The sequence below is a fragment of the Alosa sapidissima genome, chromosome 11 (assembly GCF_018492685.1).
Source record: "Alosa sapidissima isolate fAloSap1 chromosome 11, fAloSap1.pri, whole genome shotgun sequence".
Classification (NCBI taxonomy): Eukaryota; Metazoa; Chordata; class Actinopteri; order Clupeiformes; family Clupeidae; genus Alosa; species Alosa sapidissima.
The window spans coordinates 4,487,380-4,513,921 of NC_055967.1; the positions used below are offsets into that span (position 1 = coordinate 4,487,380).

Below are 26,542 nucleotides of genomic sequence, written 5' to 3' on the forward strand. Positions count from 1 at the left end.
AATGAGATAAGGAAAGTTGAAGGGTGTCGACACCACAGCTCTCAGGCACCAAAAGCAACCTTAGTGATGACAACTTTACAGGGCTGAAAGATGCCAGAGATACCACTGGAGGGTGCAGGTGTGGAAATGACGCACCCAGCAGGTTTGAATACCTGTTTGATGACACAACACTTTTTCTGAGAGCAGAGTCACACAAAAACATATATGTGTGTGTGTGTGTGTGTGTGTGTGTGTGTGTGTGTGTGAGAGAGAGAGAGAGAGAGAGAGAGAGACTGTGCCTATGCATGTGTGTTTATCAGTGTATGCATTCACAAGAACCTGCTTCCCTTGCCTTGCACTCAGGATATTGCCTGCCCACCTCAACCCTCCGCCCCCCCTCCTCAGCAGTTTGAAGATCAAAGACCTGGCAAGCATTGAGCATCCAGTGAGGTTGCAGGATTACCGTCTCCCTCTACATTCCAGCATTCCTTCTCTCTCCATCATCCGCGCTGTCAGGAGGCCCCGTGCCGGGGGGAAACCTGGACGCAGACTAGAGGCTCAACAGGAGACACTAGCGAACATGGAAGAGCTTCAAGACATCTTGGGAGTTTTCTTTGTTCTGTTGTGTTGGGGTTTTTCTCTCTCTTAAATTTGATATTGGTTTGCCTTGTCTGTCTTGACGTGTGTGGTCCACTTTTTTTGTACATCGCACTGTTGTAAATCATCACTCGTGGTGGAAAGTCAACAGAATTACATTACATCTAAGCTTATGAACAATTAATCTTTGTCAAATGAAAACATATGTTTCTGTAGCGTATCACCAACAACACAATAACTATAACAATATAAATTTTACCCATGGTAAGTCCAACAAGTCCTATGACAGATGGTATCTTTGGTTATAAAGTGCCCAAACTCCTCTTGCTCACCTCAGAGACCCACACAGGCTGATACTGATTATTCAGAGGCATAAATCCTCCAACGATTGGAGAGGGAAGAGAGGAAAGGAGAAGTAATGTTTGACAGCGCAGTGAAGAACAAGAAGATATTTTCACACCTCCTGTTTTTTCACACCACACACTCAATTCTGCCATTTAATGGTTAACAAACTCTTTGTTTTTGGTTTTAAGATGAGCAATGCCTTATCTAGTGAACGTTTCCTTCCTTTCATAGACATGGACAATTGAGTTTTGTGTGTGTGTGGGCTGGGGGGGGGGGGGGCGATTGGGAGTGAGTGTCCCGGTACTGTCACTGAACCTCACTTGGTAGGCTATTACATCACTGCTATTAAGATAGGCAATATTTGGAAAATTAACAATAGCAGGAAATATAAAGACTTTCCCTTTTCCTCTGAAGTATGAAGTAATCCCACAGTTGTTTATATTGATAACCTAAAATACAACGAATGATGTCACCAGTTGCTCTTTCCTATTAAAAATAACTATTGACATATTCACAGTAGGCCTATCAGTCAGGTGCGTTGGCCCACCTGATATACACCTAATCTCCAAGGCAACAGTGACTGTATTACTGTAATCCGGGCGATACCACGCCCTCGAGAGGTGTGTCCACGAACGTCATTGTTATTGAGGCAGACACGCCCCGCCCATTGTCAGGAGAACAGTCTGACACGGATCAGTTGGTACTCTACAAGCAGCACTGCGGATCGAGGAGAACCCTGCGTCTGTCAGCCTCCATGCTACTACTAGCAAACGCGCTTAAAGCCGATTGACCGAGTGCCTGCTCAGTCCTGTATCTAGGGAATCCCGGGCACAGAACGCCCTTTGGGAATACGCAGCGAATATGTCAAGGAATCAGAGGACGCCTCTGAGAAATACGGACAATTTGGTGGAGGTGAAAAGCAAAGTAAGTTGTTGAGATTTAATTATATATTTGGTCGTTTTAGCGTTATCAAACAGCGTGCATGCACGAGCGCGGGGACAGGTGGCACAAATAGCCTAACCTTGTGCGCTAAAATACACGATGTTCACGAGCTCCCCGCGCTGCGTTTTTCAGCGCATCCGAGCTTGTACCTTCTTCCAAATGAACTAATCCACCCGGAGCGGGAAACGCTGATGTTGCTGATCTCGCATTTGTATGTGTCGGCACGTCCTGGATGCGAGGCAGAAGCCTGGCTGGTGTCCTGCCTGGTGAATCCTGACAGGTCGTGCTGTCCTCTGGATGTGGAGCGCTCTCCCTATCCCTAGTCTCCCGATTTGTTATGGTCAGATGTTATTGCATCTTTGCGCGCTGCGATGCTGCGGTCCTCTTGACGCGCATTAGCTTTGGGGCGCTATCGATTAATAATGCATGTTGTACGGATAATGATTGTGCAACAAGCATATTTCTGCATGTGACTGTCTCACGAAGAACTACGACCAGAGGCTACATTTTAATTGGAGAGTCGAATCTTGTCATAACACTTCAATGACGTGTTATGATTATTGGGGTGCAATAAGCAAAGCGACGGTTTATAACTTCTCATATCTAACATCACATTACCGCTTAAAGCTATGGTTAAATAGATCTGTTTCTGGATTGTAACATATCTGTTTGATCAGATGGGTCACCCTTGTGTCTGTGGTGGGACTGTGATTTTGATTGTGGCTATGGTTATGTTATAGTAGGCTTCCCACCACATTAATGGGGGCCGGGGACCGGGGGCGCTTAGAATGGACTGATCCCTTACGAAAGCCTAATGCAGAGAGAGATTGGCTGATGTAGTGCAATATATTCACCAGTAGGCTAACTGAAATAGTAATCATGAAGCTTAGGCCTACTCATGATCTGAAGACAGACTCATACATCATCAAGCAAATTCACTGCCCACAACACAAAACCTAATTGTTGTGTTGGGTTTTTGAGTTAGGAATGTTGCTACAATCATGAGTGCTCCAAATGTCTTACAAGGAAACAACATAGACCACATGCTGCCATATATATACCAGACCTCATTTTGCTCGGAATGCAAGGAAGCATTAAATGGTAACATGTAAAACCTAGGAATAGTTAGAGAAAAGCTCCTTTAACAGACGGCTAAATCCTGTTCCAAATAAGGAAGAAAATAAACACTTTGTTTGGAAGTCCTCTTTGAAAACTGAGGTGGGAAATTGAGTTTGCGTTTTAAATGCTTCCTCAAACAAACCTCATCAAAGGCACTCTGTGCCTGGGCAGTTTCACTCATGGCCCAGTCGGCTAGCCGGCCCCTCAAGTAGACTCCCGCACACCCCAGCATGGCGTTTCTCTAATTTCTCTGGAACATTTGAGCCAAGTGAATGCAAATGATAGTTAGCTTTTCACTGACTCAAAAAACACATCCCATCCTACTTCATTGTCAGCAGATTGGTGCTGAATGAGGACGCAGACACTCACTGTTGACTCACCAGAGGGATCCGATCATTGCCTCCCAAGTCACAGGAAGGATTTGGGGTCACACACAAAACAAACACCCACTTACCCTTCAGCTCACGCCCTTACTCACTTAAGGGGAATTCCATGGAAATGAGAGGAGAGCAGACCACACTTCTATTCTGAACTTCTCGTTCTGTCAATTACACCCTCAGAGAGCTGGATCAAGCCTAGTTCTAAAAAGACCCGCAATGAAGATTTCCATTGAAATGGGGGAAAAAAAGCTTTTAGGATAAGACCCGGCTTATTCCATGTGTGTGAAACTGGCCCTTAGTGTTCTGGTGTGAATAAAAAACCTTTCAGGCACAGGCAAGCAGCTGAGAGTCCTATGAGTTCTCTCAGCGTTGACGTATAAGATGAGGAAAAACAGACTGAAAGCGGAGCAGATCAGATGGTAAAAAAACAGTGACTGCCCTGAGTCACAGCCAACTGCTTTGAGATGTGTGCGATTACAGTCACTTTTTAAAAAAGATTTGTTGTCCTGCGGCCTCTCTGCCATTTCAGTAAGGAACCTGCAGACAGGAGCACATGCAGATTCCTGAGGCTGAAGCGGGTAAAGAGGATACAGAGGGTGGATGCCTTGAGTTATGTCAGTGTCAGAACTGCGTGCCATAAAGAAATGGCCATGCACGTAAATGTTTTGTAGTGAGTCAGACAGCTTTTGCTCATCTTGCATGTTGTGTCCTCTCTCTCTCTCTCTCTCTCTCTATCTCTGATGCAGCTGGAGCTGAGCTGGTGTGTGGGGGAGACTGGTGGTGTCAGTGTGTGTGTGTGTGTGTGTGTGTGTGTGTGTGTGTGTGTGTGTGTGTGTGTGTCTGTGTGGAAGGGGGTGGATTGCTGATTACTTGAAAGTGGATGAGATGGGTCAAGAGGCTGGGGGTGCAGAGCAGAGCCTGTTTGTCATGAGGGAGTTGAGGATGATTAGTAGGGATTTTGGCCAGTTACAGATGAATTGGGAAAGGTCAGCTAGTAACAGCGTGCAGTTCGGTTCTTTAAAGGACCAGTATGTAGGAAATAATGGAAAATAAATTGTAACCATTCCAAAAATGATCACCATATGTTGTCAGAGAGTAAGGAAACACGATGAATTGAAGTAATGGCTTATTTGACAACACTACTACAACCCGTAAAAGACATGAAAAAAAAAATGAGTTACGGGGCGGAATCTCTTGGAATTTTCGTTTATGTTTTGAACGATTCATTCTAGAATAGCGTATTAATAATGGGCTGGTGTGTCCTCCTATTTGTGTTGCCAAATTAGCAAAGTAGTCTTGAGAACGTTCACCAGTGTTTTGATTTTGGTCTACAGAACGTTCGGTAACAATCCTACAAATCGCTCCTTTAAAGATGGACTGAATTTATTTCACTGAACAGGAAGAACTAGGCCTAAAAGATATTTGGTATTAGTTGGCATCAGTATGAACTCTTGCTTTTTATAGAGATTTATTATGTAGTTGTATGTTGTTAGAAGAAAACAACTGTAAAAAAAGGCATTTAATGGTTCATCATAAAACATGGATTCTCTCATATTTACAGGGTGAAAGATACCCAAAGTTTGTGTGCTTCAAAGGATCCATTTCTTTCCCTAAGAGTGTTATTGGATCCCCTCTTCTTAGCCTGTGAATAGAGGTGATGGAGCAGTTAACGGAATCAAAGATCCATTTGTAGCTTGTTATGTCTCTGTGCGCTTTGCAAATCTGAGCCTGAGGGATACAATAGTGGGTCGAAAATGGACTATCAGCAGAGAGTATCAGGTGTGCTGGAAATCACGGTGAAAATAAACAGCTTGAGAAAAACCACTCTTATTCTTAGCATGTTAGCATTGCTGCCAAGATGACTTTTATTAGTTGTCATCCACTTTATCAGACACAGTGAGCAATCCCAGCGGAGGCTGATCCCGCAGACAGTACCCTGATGCTTGTCCCGTTTCTGTGATTTTCCTCGATTTGCCACGTTACAGCTTGTCTTCTGATGTTTTGTTTAGTTCATTCCTCTGTCTCTCTGTCTGTCTGTTTGTGTGTGTACGCGCGTCACCGCAGTGGAGGAAGTCAGTCGATGTTACGCCACAGGTCAGTTTCCTCATCAGGTCGACAAAGAAACCTGTGCCGTGTGTTTTAGGTGAGATAAGATGAGGCAGAGATGAATTCTGTCATTGCTGGATGACCATCAACACTCTTAGCACAGCCCACCTCTCTGGGCAGTGTGTCCTCTCTCCGGTCTTTATCTCTGCTACCTGACTGCTTTGACCCTCCCGGCCCACTAAAAACCCCCACCCCTGCTAGTGTCTGCCGTCCATTTGTCATCTGAATAGCCAGCACTGGGCAGCGAGTGGACATCAAAGACACAGGCACCAGAAAAATCACCGAGGTCAATACAGAAAAATCATGTCAAGCTGTTAGACTTCGTAGTGGAATAAGTGGACATTCTCTGGCCCGCAGAGAGAGTAATATGGACTGCAGAGAGATTGAGAGAAAGCGAGTGAGAGAAAGAGAGTGTGAACGAGAGTGAGAACAAGTTTACAAACTGCCCTCACTGATTTACTGGGTGAAGGGCTACTCAGTGAGGGGAAGAATGAATGGCAAAGGGAGGAGCCATTATGAGGAGGTTAATAGTCAGTCCTAAGGTACAGCAGTATTTCACTGGCACATAGAGATAGATCAGTCTAGCTTTTCGTAGTTTTACATGAAACTCACTGAAAAATCGCTCTTTGCACAACCCATTTGATGATTCTCGGATTCTAAGGTTTATCACAGTTTGGCAAAACCCTGAGCATCTCTCTGAAGAGGTCTTTGGTTAGAAGTGGTTATTTGAGTAGAAATGATTCTCTGTAATGGTCTATGTCCTTGTAGGAGCTCCAATGACCAGTTTATGTTCAGTACAGAAGGATACAGTAATAACTACCTGAATGTATTTATCATCTTGCACTACTTCCTTCTTTTATGTGTGTGTACAGTATGTGTGTGTGAGAGTGTGGAAGGTGGGGGATGGGTAAGAATATGTCTGTGTGTGGATTGGGTTGGATATATTATTGCTTTGACATTTTTAAATGTATTTATTGAACGCACTGTAAGGACTGGAAGTTTGTTGTACTCTGTACAATAACAATAAAGAATAAAGAAATTCTGATTCTGATTCTTTCTGTTCTGGATTTCTGATCTTTCTGTTGCAGTTTGAGGCCGAATACAGACGATTCGCCCTCAAGAAGACCAACAATGGCGGCTTCCAGGAGTTCTACAAGTTGCTGCAGACCATTCATCGCATCCCTGGCGCTGAGCTGCTACTTGGTTATGCCGACATCCACGGCGACCTGCTCCCGATCAACAACGACGACAACTTCCACAAGGCCGTGTCGTCGGCCAACCCTCTGCTAAGAATCATCATCCAAAGACGAGGTAAGAAAAAAGGGCTTGGTTAAAGCAGGTGGTACCAGAAGGTTAAGAGGGTAGAGAGGGTCTGCAGCTGAGGAACTCCTCTTCACAGACCCCTTAGAACAGCTATTGCTGTTGAAGTTACCCTGTTTAGTGTACTCTGTGCACAGTGTACTGTGGCTCTGGCTATGTTCAAGAGCTTGTGATGCTGATGAAGAGGCTTTGTGAGTTAGCTGAAGTGCACTCCACCACTACACTGTTTCATTTAGGAGCCATAAAGGTACATGGTACATTAATGTAATGTTAAGGTACATTAATGGCAGAGCATAGGAGCAAGGAAGAAAAACATACATTAGGCTGGCGCCTATCCATCTGGAATCTTCTCATTGTTAGTAGCTATGAAAACGAGACACAAACTATGGGTGGCATGTATTGTTGTGAAAGCAGGTCGGTGATTAGTCTCCGAAATATGTCCTGAGACACTGAGGTGCCGACGAGACTGGTGGTGGTGTTGGGCTGATGCGCTGGTTCTTCTCAGAGGTTTGGTCTACGGAGCTGCTGGCAGGTCAGCCCTCAGGAATGCGAGGACTGATAGCAGTGCAGGGCAGAGACGGGGCTGATGACCTCTCCACCTAATCTAAAGCCATGACACAGGCCATGCCCCCCTTTTTCCCTCTGACCTGTCAGGCTGCAATCCTCTCTCTCTCTCTCTCTCTCTCTGACTTGACTCTCTCCTCCTCCAACGCCTTCTTCTCTCGCTTGCCCCTCTATTTTTGCCTAATTCTCATCATCATCATCATCTTGTTCTTCTTCCTCGGGGGGAAAAAAGACAAAATCTCTGATATTACATCATATTCTGCTGATCTGATGAAAAGTTATTTGTAAGGGCTACACTTAGGCACTGCGTCAGTACTGCTCTTAAGCGCTTCTCCCACTCTGTCGAAAGCCCCTCCCCTCCCCTCCCCTCCACTCCCCTCACGGGTGCACACATGTTCTGCTTGTTCACAGAGCGTTATTTTGAAATGCTAATCTGGAAGGAGACAAACTGGGTGCCATTGTTCTTGTTTTGGAAAAAAAACAAGCAGATTTCACAATGGGCTCAGTTTAATTTAGGAACAAAAGAGTCTTAGTGAAATTCCTTTTTTTGTTAACCTTTTACCAGCTATACTAAGGAGCCGGACTTGTCAGAACAGTATAAGCTGCAGTTTATCATTCACCAGTTTATGTACTCCACTGAAGTGAAGCTCCTCTTGTGAAGTGATTTGATTTTGGTTGTGCACGCGTCAATCGTGAGCACAATCTCAGCCCTTTGTGCACTTCACAAAGCAGCGTCAGAGGCAGACTGCCTTTGCATTGAAGCACTTGAGATCCTTCATTTCCCTCTTGAGCCTGTGATGTTGTAGCTGGTTGAAGGTGACTGTGTGTGTGTGCATGTGTGTGTGTGTGCATGCGTGCTGTGTGTCAGAGAGAGGAGAGGAGAGGAAGAGGATGCTGCATAGACTGTGTGTCTTAATTATCCCGCTGTGTGCTGTGCAGTGCTGTGTGTGTGTGTGTGTGTGTGTGTGTGTGTGTGTGTGTGTGTGTGTGTGTGTGTGTGTGTGTGTGTGTGTGAGCAGTTCCTGCTTCATCAGCATGGAGCCCGGGCTTCAGTGGGCCGAGGGAGCGCTGCTGCCCAGATGGGACCAGAGGCGAGGTCAGGGCAGCTCGAGGGGGGGAGTTGGCGTACAGGGGTGCCCAGGGTAATTTTTTTTTTTTTTTTTTTTTTAGAGAACTCGTAATGCTTGTGGGAGTTTTTCAGGCCTATTGACAGTGATGTGTGTGTGGGATGGGGGGGGGGGCTGCTGTCTGGAGGTGTCATATATCGCTGTCACATGTTCAGTAGAACCAAGAGGAGAGAGGAATGTAGTTAATGAGATGTTTCTCACACACATACACACACGTATACACATGAGGGGGATCAAAAAAGAGACGGATAAAAAGAGTGATTGAAAACTAACAAAGAGAATGAGAGAGAGAGAGAAATGAGAATTCCGCCTACAGCTGCCCAGGCACGGCCATCTTGCTGGTTGGTTCACTGATGGACTGGGTGTCCCTGCTGCGTGGGTGATGAGCTGCTGCTCCTCGTGATCAGAACATCTGAGAGGGGGGGGGGGGGGGGGGGCATTTCTGCCCTGTCATGCCAGCGAGACGCTTTTTGTTCTAGAGCACCATCACACACCTGTTCACGATCAATCAATAACAAAACAAGATGTAAAAAACAACAAAAAATAAATAAACTTAATAAAGCATCGCTTCAGTTTTCGCTGCCATCTATGGGAATCACAGTCTGGAAAAGCAATCAAAACCTTGTCAGCATTCATTAGGCAAAGCCGACAGAAAATACAAGTTATGGTCCAAACTGTCAGCATTACTCTCACACACACACACACACACAGTCAATCTCTTCTCTTGCGGTCAGAAGTGGTGATCATCAGCCGAGAGCACTAGTAGACTTCATTTCTATTTAAGACAGAAGAAGAAATATGAACAGAGATTAGCCGCACTGTCAGAAGTGGTACCAGCCTCTCTCTCTCTCTTTCTCTCTCTCTCTCTCGCACACACATACACACACAAACACACTCCACTCCTCCTCTCTTGTAATCTCCAAACTGCCTCTCTGGAGTGTTGGTGGCTGTTAGTCTGAGCCCTCTACTGTATGAGGATCTTTCTAATAAAACCCTGTTTTGGATGGAGAGAGAAATCCACATTTGGGGAGTGGGCTTATCGACGCAGCGGTCATCCCCAGCCCGTACCTGTCTCTGTGCGATTACAGCTTCATCTCCTTCACGGGAGACATTTCATTTCGTGGCTGTAATGGCTTCTCCACCTCATATGCATTTTTCACGTTTTCATTTTTTGTTCTGTGGGAATGTATGGTTTGTGATGATTTCCTGTGGACTGCCTGATGCAGGAATTCTACTCTTTCATCATCTTTCATTTGCTCTATTTCTTTCTGTCTTGACCTTTCTCCCCCTCTCTCCCTCTATCTCTCTCTTTCTCTCCCTCTTTTCTCGGTCCTCCTTTCTGAAATAATATGCCAAGCCATGTAAACATACTGTATGTTTAAAGTAAAATGAAATAAAAGGTTCGGTTTCTTTTTCAAAACCTGAACCTTTTCTTGGGCTGTAAGCTAAAAGCCTTCTTTATGCTGTTGTGTTCTCTCTCTCTCTCTCTCTCTCTCTCTCTCTCTCTCTCTCTCTCTCTCTCTCTCTCTCTGTTTCTCTCCCCTCTCTCTACACCCTCTCTCCTTCTGTGTTCCTCTCTCTCCTGTGCTTTGATGTCCTGGCTCTCTCTCCATTCTTCTCTCTATAGGTGTGTGTGTGTGTGTGTGTTGTGTGTGTGTGTGTGTGTGTGTGTGTGTGTGTGCAGCAGTGCACACATTATGGAGAGCATTCCTCATTGCTGCGGTGTCATGCGGGTAATGAAAGATTAAAACTCCTCTCCTCTGCTCCGCTCCGCTCTCCTCCTCCTGCTCTGGTGTGGCCCATGATGTATGGCGCCGGTGGAGGCCTGTACTACCCGCTGTGCTGCCTCACCACTCAGGTCTGCACCGGCTGAATCTGTGGGTGCAGCGTTGGATGTCCTCCAAGGGTACAAGGTTCAGTGAAGTGGTGTGTGTGTGTGTGTGTGTGTGTGTGTATGGAAATGCTGAGGGGCTTAGGGCCCAGTGTTGTGCGTGTGTGTGTGGGGGATTAATGGAATTGGGACGTTCTCTTTCCCCCTCCCCTGTTTGGGGATCGCGCAGGTGTGAGGTCTGATACCGAACTCAGAGCAAAGTACAGCACAGTGTTATGTTGTGCTGTGTGGTACGTTTGAAGTGCTCACAGAAACGCAGTGTGGAAAGTCACCAGGAAACATGCAAAAACAACCAAGAACGCAGAGCACAGTGAGGCACTGGCTCAACTAGTTCTGCAGAATTCTTGCATAAATACCACAGTGATTATCGGGTGTCTGTACACTAGTCAAAGGCACAAGTTCTGCTGGCAGGCTACAAACAAAACAGGTCTTAGCGAAAGACGGAGAGAGACAGAACAAGAGAGCACAATAGAGGAATAACAAGAGGAAAACATGAGGAACAGACTAAACACTGCATTTCTCATTTCTCAGTCAGTGCAAGAAACCTTTGAGGAATCCTTCTGTGAGAGGCAAGCTCAGAACTTGACGTACCCCCTGGAGAAACTGGATTGATTCCTCAGGGTCACATTATCTGGTGTAGAAACATGTCGGACTGGATTCTGCTGGTTGACTGACAGCTGGATTCACCCGGGTTGGGATGTTGGGGGTGGGGGTGTAATAGATGCTTTACTCCACAGGGATAAGCGGTTAATAGTAACACACACACACACACACACAGTGTTCCCCTTTTTGGAACAAACATTTGCATGCAAATTTCTAGACACACAACACACCGAGCTATATAAACATGCACCTACTCACCACTCCCCATATACACACACACACACACACACGCACATGCGCACACACGCACACACAAATATACAGCCTTCCCCACCCTGTTCCTTCCCCCCTCCTCACTGAAACATTAGTGCCACGATACGGTGCATCCGCGCCTCAGAGCAGAGATTGATGGGGCTTTTAGAGTGAGCTCATCCCACAGAGTGTGCACTGAGAGAGCTGCGTCGGGCTAATGTGATTGTGAGGGCAGATGGGAACCAGTCAGTGACCGCTCTGCTCCAGACCCCTCACACACACACACACGCACACACACACACAGGCAGTCAGCACCCAGAGTGAGTGAGTGAGTGAGCCCCCTCCCCAGGCAACAGGGCACACAGTCAGATAAGATGTGTGCTCATTTTGATTTCTTTAGTTGGCGATTAATGAATAGACAGATAAAGCCAGATTCACATACACACAAACACAAGAAAAGCAGACATGCTTACACACACACACACACACACACACGCACGCACGCATGCACACAGACACACACACACACACATGCAAAAACATGCATTGTTGCACATGCACACACAAAGCCACACACACACACACACACACACATATGCATGCACACACGCACACAATTGCATATGCACACCCAAGGACGTAACATGCATGCACACACAGATACACCACCACAAAGAGACACACACACACACACACACACACACACACACACACACACACACACACACACACACACTTGCTTGACTCAATCATGCCTCATTCAGGGGACTTTGTGGTTGTCCCTCTCCTGGCCTGGGCTTCTGGGAGAAGGTTTACTCGGGCAAGAATAGAGGCACAGATCCTGGGGCCCTCAGATGCATTGGCAGGGGAGAATAGGATTCTTTTTTTTCTCCTGTTCTCTTTCTTCTCTCCCTCTTCTTCTTCGTGCTGTGTTTTTTTTTCTTCTTCTTTCTTCTGTCCCTCTCTCCCTCTAAATGCTCTTTCGTTCTCAAGGGAGATTTAGTTTTCCCCAGATGGATTTAAAAGCTCAGAGTTTAACCAGCTAACTCTCTCTCTCTCTCTCTCTCTCTCTCTCTCTCTCTCTCTCTCTCTTTCTCTTTCTTTGAAACTGAGAGAAAGAGAGACAGGATTGAAGAGGGAGAGAAAATGAAGGCGGAGGAATAAGTAGAGGGAATTAATACCCCCCACCAGCCTGAAATCACCAGAGTCCGGGGCAGATGTGGTCCTGACCTGGCACAGATTGAGGGGGCGTGGGGGGTGGATTTCATTTTTAAATAAGTTCTCAAGTTTAGATTCTTTGTGGCTGCCAGCTTCCTAACAGCTTCATGCTGCTGCAGTGCTGCGTGCAGGGCTGTGCACATGTGTCTGTAATGAACAGGCAGCACTTCAGACGGGGACCCCTGGAGACGGCGCTCTGGGTTGCTCTGCCTCGGGGTGACCAAGTGCACTGTGATGAAGGGGGGGGGGGATGTCTCATTAGCATACAACACGGTCAGTTGTGAGTCTCACCCTACAACAAAAAAAGCCTCCATCTCTCTCCCTTACCACAACCAGAGACTGTTGTCAGTACACAGGCTTTGATTTACATTAGCGTGAAGGCGCTGCTAGGTTTTTTTGTTACAGATGGCGTAGAAGTGGTGGTGGTGGTGTGTGTAAGGGGGGGGGGGCTGACTGAGGGAGTGTGTTGGGCAGGTGTAAAGCCCGCTGGCTCTGCTGCTGTTTTTAGCAGACATACAGAAAATCCCAAACCACAACCCACCACAGGCGAGTTGGAGAGACTGCAGTTGTTTTGGCACCTAGAAGGGATTATACTGTGTCTGTGTGTGTCTGTGTGTGTCTGTGGGTGTCTGTGGGTGTCTGTGGTTTGAGGGTTAAGAAGGGCAGTGTTAATGTTTTTCGTGTAATTCTGTGAGTTTTGTAACCGTGTATGTGTGGTTGTTTGCATACATGTTTGTGCTCTATGTCTGTGTGCAGATGTGAATGACTGACAATATTCTACGTGTGTGATTGTGCTTAGGTGTGAGCACACACATGCTCATTTGAATTAATATACAGTATGTGTTCATGTAAAGGCATGTTTGTGTGTGTGTCTGTGTCTGTGTCTGTGTGTGTGTGTGTGTGTGTGTGTGTGTGTGTGTGTGTGTGTGTTTGCTGTCTGCTTCTCATAATGAGTACATAATTGCTCAGTGTACCACATTGAGGCACTATCGTTTTCCTTCTGGCACGTGGCAGAGTTAGTGCTCCTGCTAGCACGCTGCCTTGGCATACTGATAGAGAGATAAGATCTCCTCAGCAGTAACAACCATTCCACCTCAAAACAAGGCTGTGAGACGCCGCCGACTGTGAGGCTCCAGCGGAGACGGGGGGTGGGGTGGGGTGGGGGGGGTGTGATGAGAACAGACGAGAAAGAATGAAAAACAGGGGAAAACATGGAAGGAATGGATGGCAGCCTGGAAGGCATGCAGGGAGAGAGAGAGTGAGAACAAGAGATGAAGAGAGATAGAGAGAAATTATAGTGATGGTGATGGAGAGATGGAAAAAAGGAATGTGAGGGGGAAAGATGAGTGTACCAAGAACATCTGCCATGCAGGTGTGTGCGTTCCTGAACAGGGCTGTTTTCCTTTGTCTGTGGGGTTCCGTGCCCACAGAGGTCAGCTCAGGAGAAGCGGACACCTGCCACAGACGGAACGCCAAGCCCCCTCTGTCTTCCGCCACCTCAGACTCTCACCACGGATCTGTGTCACTGTGCACCTTGTCTGTGTACATAGCACTCATCTGCTTCTCCCGTCTTCTCTGTGTATGTGTGTGTGTGTGTCTGTGTGTATCTGCCTGTCTGTCTGTCTGTGTGCACGCATATGTGCATAGTGTCTGTTTGGAGTTGCAGTTACTCGAGCAGTTGCCAGAGAAGTTATATGAAGTAATTGGTGATCACATGATACCATTGTAATAACTGAAAATGGGTGAACTTAATATTGTTTATTGTTATTGTATTTCCCAAATGCTTTGTTTGGAGTCAGAGGTGAAGCAGGTTTTAAAGGAAGTTGAGGTTGAAGAGCAGAGTTCTGAACTTGACTGTCTCTGAAACCATTCCCTACGTAGATCACGTAATAACCTCCTTGGAGGATCTCACACACACTCAGGTTCCAGTTAGACCCTTTCGTAAACAAGTGGAAGGATGGCAGGAGCAAATAAGGGTAAATACTTGAAGCAAACAGAAGTTTTGATCAAACAGAAAATGGCAAATATTTATGACCTGCTGTCATTGGGATAAAATGAATGTGCAGCGATCTTGAGTATCTATTGTGAGCTCCAACATTAAGTCTGTCATGTAATAGACTCCGCCATTACACTAACAAATTAATGTTGTTAAATATAGATGCAAGCAAATATCAATTGGCCTTAATAATGATTACCAAGTAACAGACTTTGTTCACTTTCAGTCTTGAGATACTGTAGAATGTTACAATGTGAAAATAACATTAAAATGTTATTGTATCATTCATACTTTGCCATTCCGCAAAGTAAGACCAAATGTTGTCTTCCTATCCCATTATTAATATTATGCTTTACTCTATGCACTAAGACCAGGGGGTAAGGTGTGTGTGGGTGTGTGTGTGTGTGTGTGTTGGTTGGTTGGGTGTTCAGTGTAGACCGGGCTTGCTACACCATCACAGGTACAGGTGCATGTGTTTGTGCCTTGCAGCCATGACAACGATTCAAATGGAAAATACGCCTTTGATACCGGCAGTGGTGGAGAGGGTGGGTGGAGGGGTGGGGGGCTAGAAAGACAAACGCGTGTGAGAGATGGAGACGGTGAGGGAGTGGGATATATGCGGTTATATCCTTTTTTTCCCTTTTTAACTGTGTCGGGGCTAAAAGTGGCTTGGGCTAAATTTAGGCCCGAGCGAGATGGTGAAAGCTTTGAACACCACTCCCCAGATGACGTGCTTGTTTTGTTATTCAGTAGTCTTATTTTTAGGCCCAGTTTGTGAATGAGAGTTCAGAACGTGACTCGATGGAGGAGCAGCAAACTGATTAGGATTTGTCACGTTTGTGTGACTCAGTTAAGGTGTGTGTGTGTGTGTGTGTGTGTGTGAGTATCTATGATGAACAGACAATAGTATCGTACCTGACTTAAAGTATTTCTTCGATATGCCTGTAGCTGCATGGTACAAAGGGGAGAGAGAGAGACGGAGAGAGAATACAGGGTGTGTATGGAGAGGGGGGTTGAAGGGAGAATGAATGGAATGCTTGCTAAACCTGGCAGCTGTCAACATTTTAAATCATGAACAGAGTGTGTTTGAGCGGACACACACATATGCACACACACTCTCGCAATCCATTTGTAGATAGCGACTCCCAAGGAATTGAATTAGTTTTACAACATTGCTTTTTGAGTAGGTGCACTAGACACACACACACACACACATACACACACACACACACTTAGCTGTGCCCTGAGTTTTCAGCTGAAACCCAGAGCCAGAAACCCAAAGCCCATGAGAGGAAGGAGAAGGAGAATATTGGTCTCACCTGTGGCTCTTTAATGAGGAAACATATGGAGTGTTTGAGGAAGCACTGCGCAGTGCTGTTAACAATGTTTTGTTGTTCAGAGCTCTGATTATTTACCCAGACACAGTAGAGAAGTTTACCATGAAAGTCCAATGTGTGTGTCTCTGTGTGTGTGTGTGTGTGTGTGTGTGTGTGTGTGTGTGTGTGTGTGTGTGTGTGTGTGTGTGTGTGTGTGTGTGTGTGTGTGTATGTAAACCAAAGGTCTCTTGTCTCATTCTCTCTAATTCGGGGGCGCACACACACACACACACACACACACACACACACACACACACACACACACACACACACACACACACACACACACAAAACACGTGGCAGTATCTCAGTAATAATCTGAGACAGGGATTAGAGTGAAGCCTTGGCAGAGCCATGGGTAATCTCAGACAAAACCCATTACTCACGTCCCAGTACCCAGATAGCAGCCAACGCTGCCTGGACCCTGGCACGGCCCTGGTCCAGATGTGGCCCTGAATCCGTCAGAACCAGCACCAGAGCCAACTTACCCACCTCACAACACTTTACCATTTACCAACTTTGCCATATACTATGTTTTACAGAATGTCTGTTTCATATCATACTAGATATTGTATACTGTGTACTGTATGACTTACACATGTAAGTGTGTATATGTTATTGTATACCTGTATGTTATTGTGTAGTGAATTGGCTGTGTATTGAATATAGAATATAGAATATGAGTCCTGCTAGGTTGCTGTAGGTAGTCTTACGGTCACTGTTTGTCTGCATTATGTAATTCTGCGCCTGTTCTAATGACACCATCCAATGTGGACTGTGTGTGTAGAGTATAGATTTTGATGAATCTTCGATTCTCTTCTTGTTTACTTTTGACCAAACCGGTGGGGCAGGGGGGGTTACCGTGGTGACCATATGGCAGGGCGTCATCCTCCAGATGGTTGGTGTGTTGGGATGAGGTCAGTGTCATAGGACCTGGACAGAACAAAGTAGTCCCTTCGGACACACAAACACACCCACACACACACAGTCCTCCCAGACAGAGCAGCACTCCAACAGAAACCAGAACTGAAGTGTGTCTATCAGGACAGCCTGGCCTATCAGTATGCCACACCCTATTTGAGCTAACTTACTTACTGCACAATAGAAGACCCGACCTTAGACCCAAAAATAGCCTAGGTTCTCATTGGGTGTATTGCTGCTCATTGTAGCCTTGAAAGAGATAGAAGTTGAGACAAATTGAATGAAAGAGACAAAGGGAGATGTTGGGGACTGATAATAGACAAGAGAGCACTGGTGGTTGTAAGAGGAAGGGCTTGGTGACACCTCTGCCAACCATGGGACACAATGCAGACACCAGGCTGGAGCTGTAACAGGAGACAGGTGGAGCAGTGAGGCTGGTCTGCCTCTGTACAGGAGGAATCCAGATAGAGGGGGACTCTGGGCCATATCTGGCCCACGTGCGGCCCACAGCTGCCTCATACAGGGGGAATACAGCTGGATTTGTTCCACAGTCACACACACACACACACACAATTACACACTCACACATGCATGCTTACACACACACACACACACACACACACACAATCACACACTCACACATGCATGCTTACACACACACACACACACACACACACACACACACAATCACACACTCACACTTGCATGCTTATATACATACACACACACAGCTCTGTGTAATCCAATGATTCCTGCAATGGGCAGCATCCAGCGATAAGCTCTGTCATTGATCTGGTCTGGGAGGATGCATTGCCATGCTTACTGTATTATCAGAGCCATGTCCAGCTCAGATCTCAGCTGACCACCCCAACGCCTTCATTCACAGTCATGCTACAACACAACATCCCAATCCTACTTGGATTGGACACTGCTAAAGCTGTTCGGTATGGGTATATACACACACATATCAACAATACACACACACACACACACACACACACACACACACACACACACGCACACAACCAACCAAGCAAGCAAACACATACACACACACATGCAAACAACTAAACACACACACACACACACACACACACACACACACAGGGATATTTGTCATCACAGCTGTGCCCAGTGCAGCTGGATTAATCCAAATGGAATTGGCTGTCACTTCAGCCCCCGCGGCACCACAGAGTGGCAGTGAGCGCACGGTCGCCGCCACCCGCCTGCCGCCCAACCCAACCAGCCCTTCCCCTACCCGTGTCCTGCCAGCGAGACAGACAGACAGAGGGACAGACTCATCCGCTCTATCAGACAGTGCAGCCAGCTCGCTTAAAACCCTATTGTGTCTGACCCAGACAGACAACACTGCCACTATACACACTGGAAGGCACAAGTCACACACTATCTCTGAGTCGGCATGGCTGGTAAGAAACATGCCCGGCTGCAATAATGGCTGTGCCTGTAGCCCATTCCACTCTGCAAGTCAGTGCCGGAAGACTTACTGTAATTTAATAGGCTCTCAGTCAATAAGACGTATTATTTTATAATAACTTGCCACGTTGATGTATGGCTACATGGTCAATAAGCGCCGTCCCTTTGCAAAAGCACAACGTTATGAAGCGTGAAGCCGGACTCGAGATGCCATACTATACTATAATAACACACTATGCATAGGTGGAACTCTACTATCAATAAGCCCCAGTGTTCCATACACACACAGGTGCACAAAGGAGCACAGTTTGCCGTGAAGCGAGCCACTGGGCACTGGGCATGGATTTAGAGTGACTGCGCCGTGTTTGTGTAGTCTGGTCAATGGTGGGAGGTTGTGTTTGCTTGATCAAGCCAGACAAAAAGAAACAGAGGGTGGAGAGATAACGGTAATACTTAGGACAAGTGTCACTTTTTTTCGAAATGGAACAGCGCTACAGAAATGGAGTCCTTGTGTCTGCAAATTTCCTGCAAATTCCCTCCTGAGGAAAGCCAGATAGCGTCACCCTCTCTGGTTTGATTAGATTTGCGGGCTTTTCTGCTAGTGGATTTTGCAGCAGAGACAGGAGGATGCCTGCCACCATTACTGACTTAACACATTGTGTTTGCAACATAGCAGCAACTGTTTGTGTTTGTGCTGCTGGCTGTGGCTGATACTCACGGCTCTGGTTTGTGTCACAGGCACAATGTGAGGGCCATCTTAGTGGGGAGGTATGATAGGTACAAATCACTGCTGGGGGACTCTCACTCACAGGTTTGGGGCACAGAGGTGGCTCAGAGGAACAGACATGCCTCCAGAACCCGGCAAAATATGTCACACCACATGGAGTCTGATGGATGAGCTTTCGGGTGAAATGTTTCACAGAGCTAATACATAAAAACAGGGAGTCACATTGTGACTGAGGCTGAGCCACCACCATTTTGTTTTCTGTTTGTTTGAGCATGTTGCTTTTCTAGAAAGCAGGTGCTTGGGGGGGTGACAAACTCACAGAGGCAGTCGAGAACGCTTTTCCTCCCTGAACGCAGACTCCAGTTTGATATTTTTGACCCGACCTTGTGACTCTCCGTCCGTAGTTCCTAGTTGGCCTTGTTTTGGGGGAGAAGGGAGAGGAAGTGGGTAAAGTCTCTCTGTGTCTCTCTAATCCACAGAAATATGTCCAGAAAGCTCCGCAGTGTCTGTGCCCTGAGGCTGCAGACGACTGGCAGATATTGTTTGGCTTTTTATTTATTTATTTATTTATTTATTTATTTTTCTCATTCGTTGCAGGTGAGTCAGTAGATCAGGGAGTCCTTTGTGTGTCCTGGGAATCGAGTTTAGATGCAGCCTTGTCTTCCCAAAACTGTTGAACTAAGTCTTCTCTAGTCTTGTGTCTCGTTTGTCTGCTTTTCACGTTGGGTACTTTTCTGAATCCTTAGAGAAAAGGATGCAGGAGTTCCTTGGCATGACTTCTAAATGGAACCTTAAAAAGTTCCACTTAGGACCCCTCTGATTAATGGCCCTTTGTTGAGGGCCTCTGGCTGCTCCATCAGTTTTATCTCCGGTTCCTGATGCAAGGAACTCTTCTCAGAAAATAGTTGTTTTTTAAAGAATAGGTCACTTGTAGACGTATTTGTTTTTTTTAAATACTCAGTATTTTATAAGGTATTTTATAAGCAATTCAGAAACCTGTTTTCTAGCTGTAGGCTGTTTCCTGAACTGTTTACGTGTCGGCTGACATGTCGTGTGTTGAGCGTATCTGTTTGTAGTGCACATTACATGCCACTCCAGGACAGCGTAATCTGATAAATGGCACAATAATGTCAACATGCTTTGCCTGACGGAGGACCAGCAAAACTGGCTGACATGGAGGTCATATGACACAAATTCAGGAACTTCATGTTGTCACAGAGACAGAATCATCAGGATATGTGTCAGCTGATCACCTGTATTCTAGAATCACATGAAGGCCAGGTTAGGAGTTTAGCCTCATGACGGCAGAGTGAAAGTTAACGTCTCTTAAGTCATCTACGACATAGAACGACATAATCTTCCTAATTAGATTTTCTGATTTGTGTGTGTGTATGTGTGTGTATGTGAGGTTGCGTGTGTATGTGAGACAACAACTTCCTGTTGATGTATCTGATGCAGAATTGCTGTAGTGTACCGTCCGCAGCACATAAAAGTTTTCCCTCTCCTTAATCAGTATTGAGTGGTCTGCATTAGCCTTTGATCCCAGTGCGATGCATTACTGTGTTCACCACACACACACACACACACACACACACACACACACACACACACACACACACACATACACACACACACACACACACATGACAAACACTGTTGTTAGGATGCATTAACCTCTGATCTCACAAAGCATAACACGCTGAAGTCCAGGGTTTTTAGGGTGCAACACATTGTGCCTCCATTCCCAATCCCCCCCCCCCCCCCGCAACCCGACCACCAAACGTTCCCTGACCCCCCTGTCTGGCTCTCTCATTCCCTCCTACCCCCTGTGTCACCCCGTCTGTCCACCCCCCCTCCCCGCGTGTTGTAGTGGTCTCTCCTGCCTCCCCCCAGCTGCCGGCCGGCTTTAATAACAGGCCAGCTCCACTCCCAGCGGGGGTCCAGACACTCAGACTAATGGAGGAAGACGGGGAGGGAAGCTGGAGAGGCTGCCGAGGAGCCGCGAGTGACGCAGGCGGCATTAGCCTCACACACACACACACACACACACACACACACACACACACACACACACACACACACACACACACAAGCAAACACCAAGCAACCAGCCAGCCAACCCACGCAGCCAGGAAGGGTACACTCATTCAGGTTTCAAGGCAGTCTCAGAGGCAAAGAACACACACACACCTTGACACATGCATCCACATAGACAAAAACTCCCTTACATAACACACAACATAAACTAAACATACACACACACACACACACACACACACACACACACACACACACTTCCTAACTCACTCACATCAATGCACAAACACAAAGTATAGGGCACAGGGAATAAGCTTTATACAGACTTATGTGGACACTTCTCTGCTCTGTAAACAACCCAACCCCCCCCCCCCCCCCCCCTCCATACACACACCATCATACCCCACCCCCCACTGCTGGGAGCTGTAGTCTTTTTCATTAGGAGATGGCTATGGTGGGTGTCACTTTTGATTAGCACTGGGGTCAGAGTGCACCGGCTGTCTAGCCCTGGTTGTCACGGCATCTCTGGCAGTTATATGCAGACCTCCCTGGATAATTAATGAGATGGGGGGGGGTGTTTACCCCTCACCACCCTACTCCCACCCTGACCATTTGAATCTAATTTTTGTAGTTTTGTTCGGGCAGATCTAGCTTTTAAAGGTTGTTTGGGATGTTAAAGTAGAGTTTCATAAGATCATAGTAGTGGTAGTCTACTAGTTGTATTTTTAAATAGAGGAAGTAGTGTTTACCGACACATCTGGTTTGATGAGATTGGTCTTGGCATCCAGCAGCTGCAGTGTTCAGCTTGTTTATCTGAGAAGGTGTTGATTGTAAGGCTAGCTGAACACTGGGATGCAGACTGGAGATTTTTGTGGGGATTGATTTGTGCTCGCTTCATTTAAGAGGGTGTTAATGACTTCCTGCATCTCAGCCTGACATCACCACAACAAGACACACACACACACACACACACACACACACAGATTTAAGTTAACTAAACTGACACCCCCACATACACACACACAAGTGTCACTCTGAATTGGATTTGGGTCTTGATGAGACCCCTGCCTCCTGCACAGTTATATGCAGACCTCCCTGGATAATTAATGAGATGGGGGGGGGTGTTTACCCCTCACCACCCTACTCCCACCCTGACCATTTGAATCTAATTTTTGTAGTTTTGTTCGGGCAGATCTAGCTTTTAAAGGTTGTTTGGGATGTTAAAGTAGAGTTTCATAAGATCATAGTAGTGGTAGTCTACTAGTTGTATTTTTAAATAGAGGAAGTAGTGTTTACCGACACATCTGGTTTGATGAGATTGGTCTTGGCATCCAGCAGCTGCAGTGTTCAGCTTGTTTATCTGAGAAGGTGTTGATTGTAAGGCTAGCTGAACACTGGGATGCAGACTGGAGATTTTTGTGGGGATTGATTTGTGCTCGCTTCATTTAAGAGGGTGTTAATGACTTCCTGCATCTCAGCCTGACATCACCACAACAAGACACACACACACACACACACACACACACACAGATTTAAGTTAACTAAACTGACACCCCCACATACACACACACAAGTGTCACTCTGAATTGGATTTGGGTCTTGATGAGACCCCTGCCTCCTGCACAGTCTTACCTGACAAACTTTCAGCCAAAGACAAGCAGCTCTCTCCTCTCTAAGCTCAGAGAGAGAGAGAGAGAGAGAGAGAGAGAGACTGGAGGACTGGAGTGACTGGAGATGGACATGCGCTTCACGTGGCTGTGGTGATGACCCGGCATGGGCCCAAAGCCTTGATTAATCTGCGGCACATGTAATCTGATTCCGTCGCTTGACCCTTGACCAGGCCAAGGCCGAGACAGATTTACAACCAGCCGCGTTATATCCATACATGTATACCAGCCTGGCTGACATTATTATTATGATGGACTCCTTCTTTTTGTGCTGGCGCAGTTGTTCTGTGACCTTACCACTTATTGCAATGCTGTCACCAGCTGTAACCCTACCTATCAATTCTTCTAGGCACCTACATGCCGATGTTATGAGATGGGCATGTTGCAGGGGAGCTCACAGCACAGGGGACTGTAGGTGGAATGAATAAAGAGTTGTTCTGTGTGAATGAATAATGACTAATCTGACATGGTAGGTGTTGACCTTTTCTTGTGTTCTATAAAAGGGCAAAACTGGTTCTTGTGACCGTGTGGATACAATGTCTTTACTAGGTGGGCAATTGCACATCCTTCTAAGTTTTTTTTTTTTTTTTTTCATTTCTCCTACATGGTGGTACGATCTTGACTTTCCCCAGTATGCACACTGACAAGTCAGGGAAGACAGGGAGAGAGATGAAAAGAGGGAGAGAGGGAGCGAGGGAGGCAGTGGAGTGGAGAAGATTAAAGCAGATTGAGAAACCTGTGCCAGCCTCTCCCCTCACAGCGTTCACTCTCTCTCAGCATGCCAGGGCTTCTCTGGTGCCTTACGTAACCACTCAGTGCCAGTTAAGGTGGCGGGGAGGTGAGCGAGCTGAAAATATGCCACCCCCTCAATTTACCTCCATCAGACACAAGCTGAGCAGCGACAGGGACTTCTCAAGCGTTCTCAGGTCTAATTTTCGGGCATTTTTCTTCTCTTCATTTTTTCACCCTCTCACTCTCCCTCTCCCTCTTCTACCCATATCATGTCTCCCTGGTCGGTCATTTCTGGTCTCCACCCCCCCCCCCCCCCTCACCTCTCTCAATTCAATTCAATTCAATTCAAATGTGCTTCATTGGCATGACAGTTTATTTATTGTATTGCCATATCATTCAGAGGAACAAAAGAACTTAAAAATAATAAAATAAATGATGTACTATGAACAAAACTGAAAAAACTAATTGTGTGTGTGTGTAATCATATGTAAATGTAAACATATATGCTTATCTCTCTCCCTCTCCCTCTCCCTCTCTCTGTCTCAGATGAGTACGAGCCGGTTGTCTTTCCCACCAACTCCCTGCAGAGGCGGAAGAAGGGTCTGGCCGGCCTGCGCCCTGCCCAGCCAAAGTCTAAGCAGCAGCTCATTATCGGCATGCCCCAGGACTTCCGCCAGATCTCGTCCATCATCGACGTGGACATCCTGCCCGAGACACATCGGCGCGTGCGCCTGCACAAGCACGGCACCAACAAGCCACTGGGCTTCTACATCCGCGATGGCGTGAGCGTGCGCGTCACGCCGCAGGGCGTGGAGAAGGTGCCGGGCGTGTTCATCTCGCGGCTAGTCCGCGGTGGGCTGGCCGAGAGCACCGGCCTGCTGGCCGTCAACGACGAGATCCTGGAGGTCAACGGCATTAACGTGGCCGGCAAGTCCCTGGACCAGGTGACGGACATGATGGTGGCCAACAGTCACAACCTGATTGTGACGGTCAAGCCGGCCAACCAACGCAACAACGTGGTGCATCGCGGGAGCAAGACATCGTTGGGCGGCGGCACCAGCTTGGCGGGCTCGGGGGGTTCGGCCATGTCGCAGGACTCGTCTGCGCCCAGCCCCACGTCGCAGACCGTCAGCCAGTGCAGCAACAGCAACAGTGTCGCCGAGGGCGACAGTGACGAAGACGGTGACCTCATCATTGAGAGCGACAGCCTGCCTGTGTACACCGCGCACCGCCTCTTGCACAATGGCAACAGTAGTCATGCCGACGCACTGTCACTCTCTGCGCCACCGCAGGGACAAAGATCCCTCCCCCAGAGCGTGTCGCTGCCCAGCAACAGCTCGCTGTCCGACAGCAAGGCCTCGCTGAGCTCGCTGACCACTCCCACCCACAACGGCAGTCCCACCAAGACCAGCAGCAGTCAGGAGAGCATGCGAGAGGATGGCAACTTCATCACGCTGTGAGAACTGAGAAAGCAGCAAACAAACAAACAGCTACAATAACAACAACAAACATCAACAAACACTGCTAGCCCGTACGCATACTCAGCACAACCTCCTTACGCACAGCCATACATACATGTTCCCACCTGAACAGCCTCTCATGGGTGCTGGAACTCATGTCTGGACATCCCGCCCAAGCTATAGCTGACCCCGGTGGGGCATTTGGTGCTGATCTGGTGGGGATTCTGCCAGATCAGGGCCAGATTCGCGCCAGAGTTAGCCTGCTGTTTGGCCATCTAGAATCTACAGGAGGCGAAAATGAAGGCGGCTGAATCTCATGCCAAGTGTATATGATCAGTTCTTGAGGAACTTCACTGATGCCTTCTGAGCATCTGTCTGTCAGTCTCTATGACGCTGTTAGCTGTGTTGAGAGGTTCATGATGGAACTTGCCTTGTTGGGTACGAGGGCCCCCCCGAGCCCCTCGCTTGCATGGCCGTCGCCCACGGAGGTGCCTTACAGGCTTTCCACTCTCCCGCTCACCGCCTTATTCCTTCTGCCAGAAATCAGGTCTAGGCCTTTTATATCCTCCTCCTCCTCCTCCTCCTCCTCCTCCATCGTCCATCCTCTCAACGCAACCAAACTGTGTGCACTGATCGAGTCAACCGGCAAGGTCGTGCAGGGGTCACCACAGCACACACGGACTGTGATTGCCATGTGCGGCCCGCTAATTAGAGATGCTAAATTAGATCAGATCTCTTTTTTGAGTTTGCTCAGTAAGGAAGCGCCAACCCTCCTCTCTAAGACACTGCTTCTTTGGCAGGATGAGCCTGCGCTCAGTACTGACTAACCTTAAATCATCTGTCCTCTTCACAATGCCTCTAAGTGGTGGAATGGCATAGCAATGATAAATATGGAGAGACTGATTATATAATGGAAATGACAGTGGAATTGTGGTGTCTCCAAACTGTAGCGATCAAATCAAAGACTGTACTACACTGCTTTCTGTCTTTTTAATGTTTCTCCTTGCACACTAAGGCTCCCGTTGCTCTTCCAGCATGCAGGCCAGCTTTTATTTATTTTTTGGAATGTCATTTTAATAATGCATTCACAGACATATCACCAGGCTTACGGACACTGAAAATTACTGGACATAGAGCCCTGCAAATTAGGACTTCAACCCACTAACCACCCTCTGGGCACTGTTCTGAAGTAGCAACTGACGGGGGTAAAGGATGAATTATAGTATGAATGGCACTGACCAGAGAAAGAAGACCAAATTGTGGTGGAATACAGGTGTTTTGCCGCCATTCATTCTTTGACACTGGTTTACTCGTAGGTACATGGTGGACAAACTGGTGACGATCTCACTTCAGCCTGTCCTTTGTTTTGTTTTCATATCTATTGTGTTACACTACAGTTCTGTTACCGCCTGGAGTAATTCACTTTAAGTTGAAACATTCTGGCACCTTGGGCAACCTGACAATTTACACATTCTCTCATTTTTAGTTTGCTTTTTTCAGGCTATCCCTTCCAAAAAATACACACTAGCACAACAAAAATAACCGAGGGAGTTTCTCCAGAAGGTCATGGACTCTCAGAGACTCAGCTGTCTGCGGGCTGTCTTGTGGGTTTTGTGTTTTCATGTAGTAAAAAAGGAAATTCCTCTCATGTTTGAAAAGCCCCGAATTCTGTGCATTGGGACCTTGTCTACACACAACCCCCTTCAGCACTGATATTCAGGACTATGGGGGGTTTATTTGTGGAGGGAG

At 46.9% G+C, this 26,542-nt stretch overlaps 1 protein-coding gene across 1 annotated transcript; it reads left to right on the forward strand.

Moving 5' to 3' along the window:
- The first annotated feature begins 1,591 nt into the window (after positions 1-1,591).
- Positions 1,592-26,326, forward strand: pard6a (par-6 family cell polarity regulator alpha). The gene is made up of 3 exons (XM_042108820.1): positions 1,592-1,845; positions 6,557-6,779; positions 23,880-26,326. The coding sequence occupies exons 1-3, from the start codon at positions 1,783-1,785 to the stop codon at positions 24,791-24,793; spliced, it is 1,200 nt and encodes a 399-aa protein (XP_041964754.1). The 5' UTR covers positions 1,592-1,782; the 3' UTR covers positions 24,794-26,326.
- Positions 26,327-26,542: the final 216 nt, after the last annotated feature.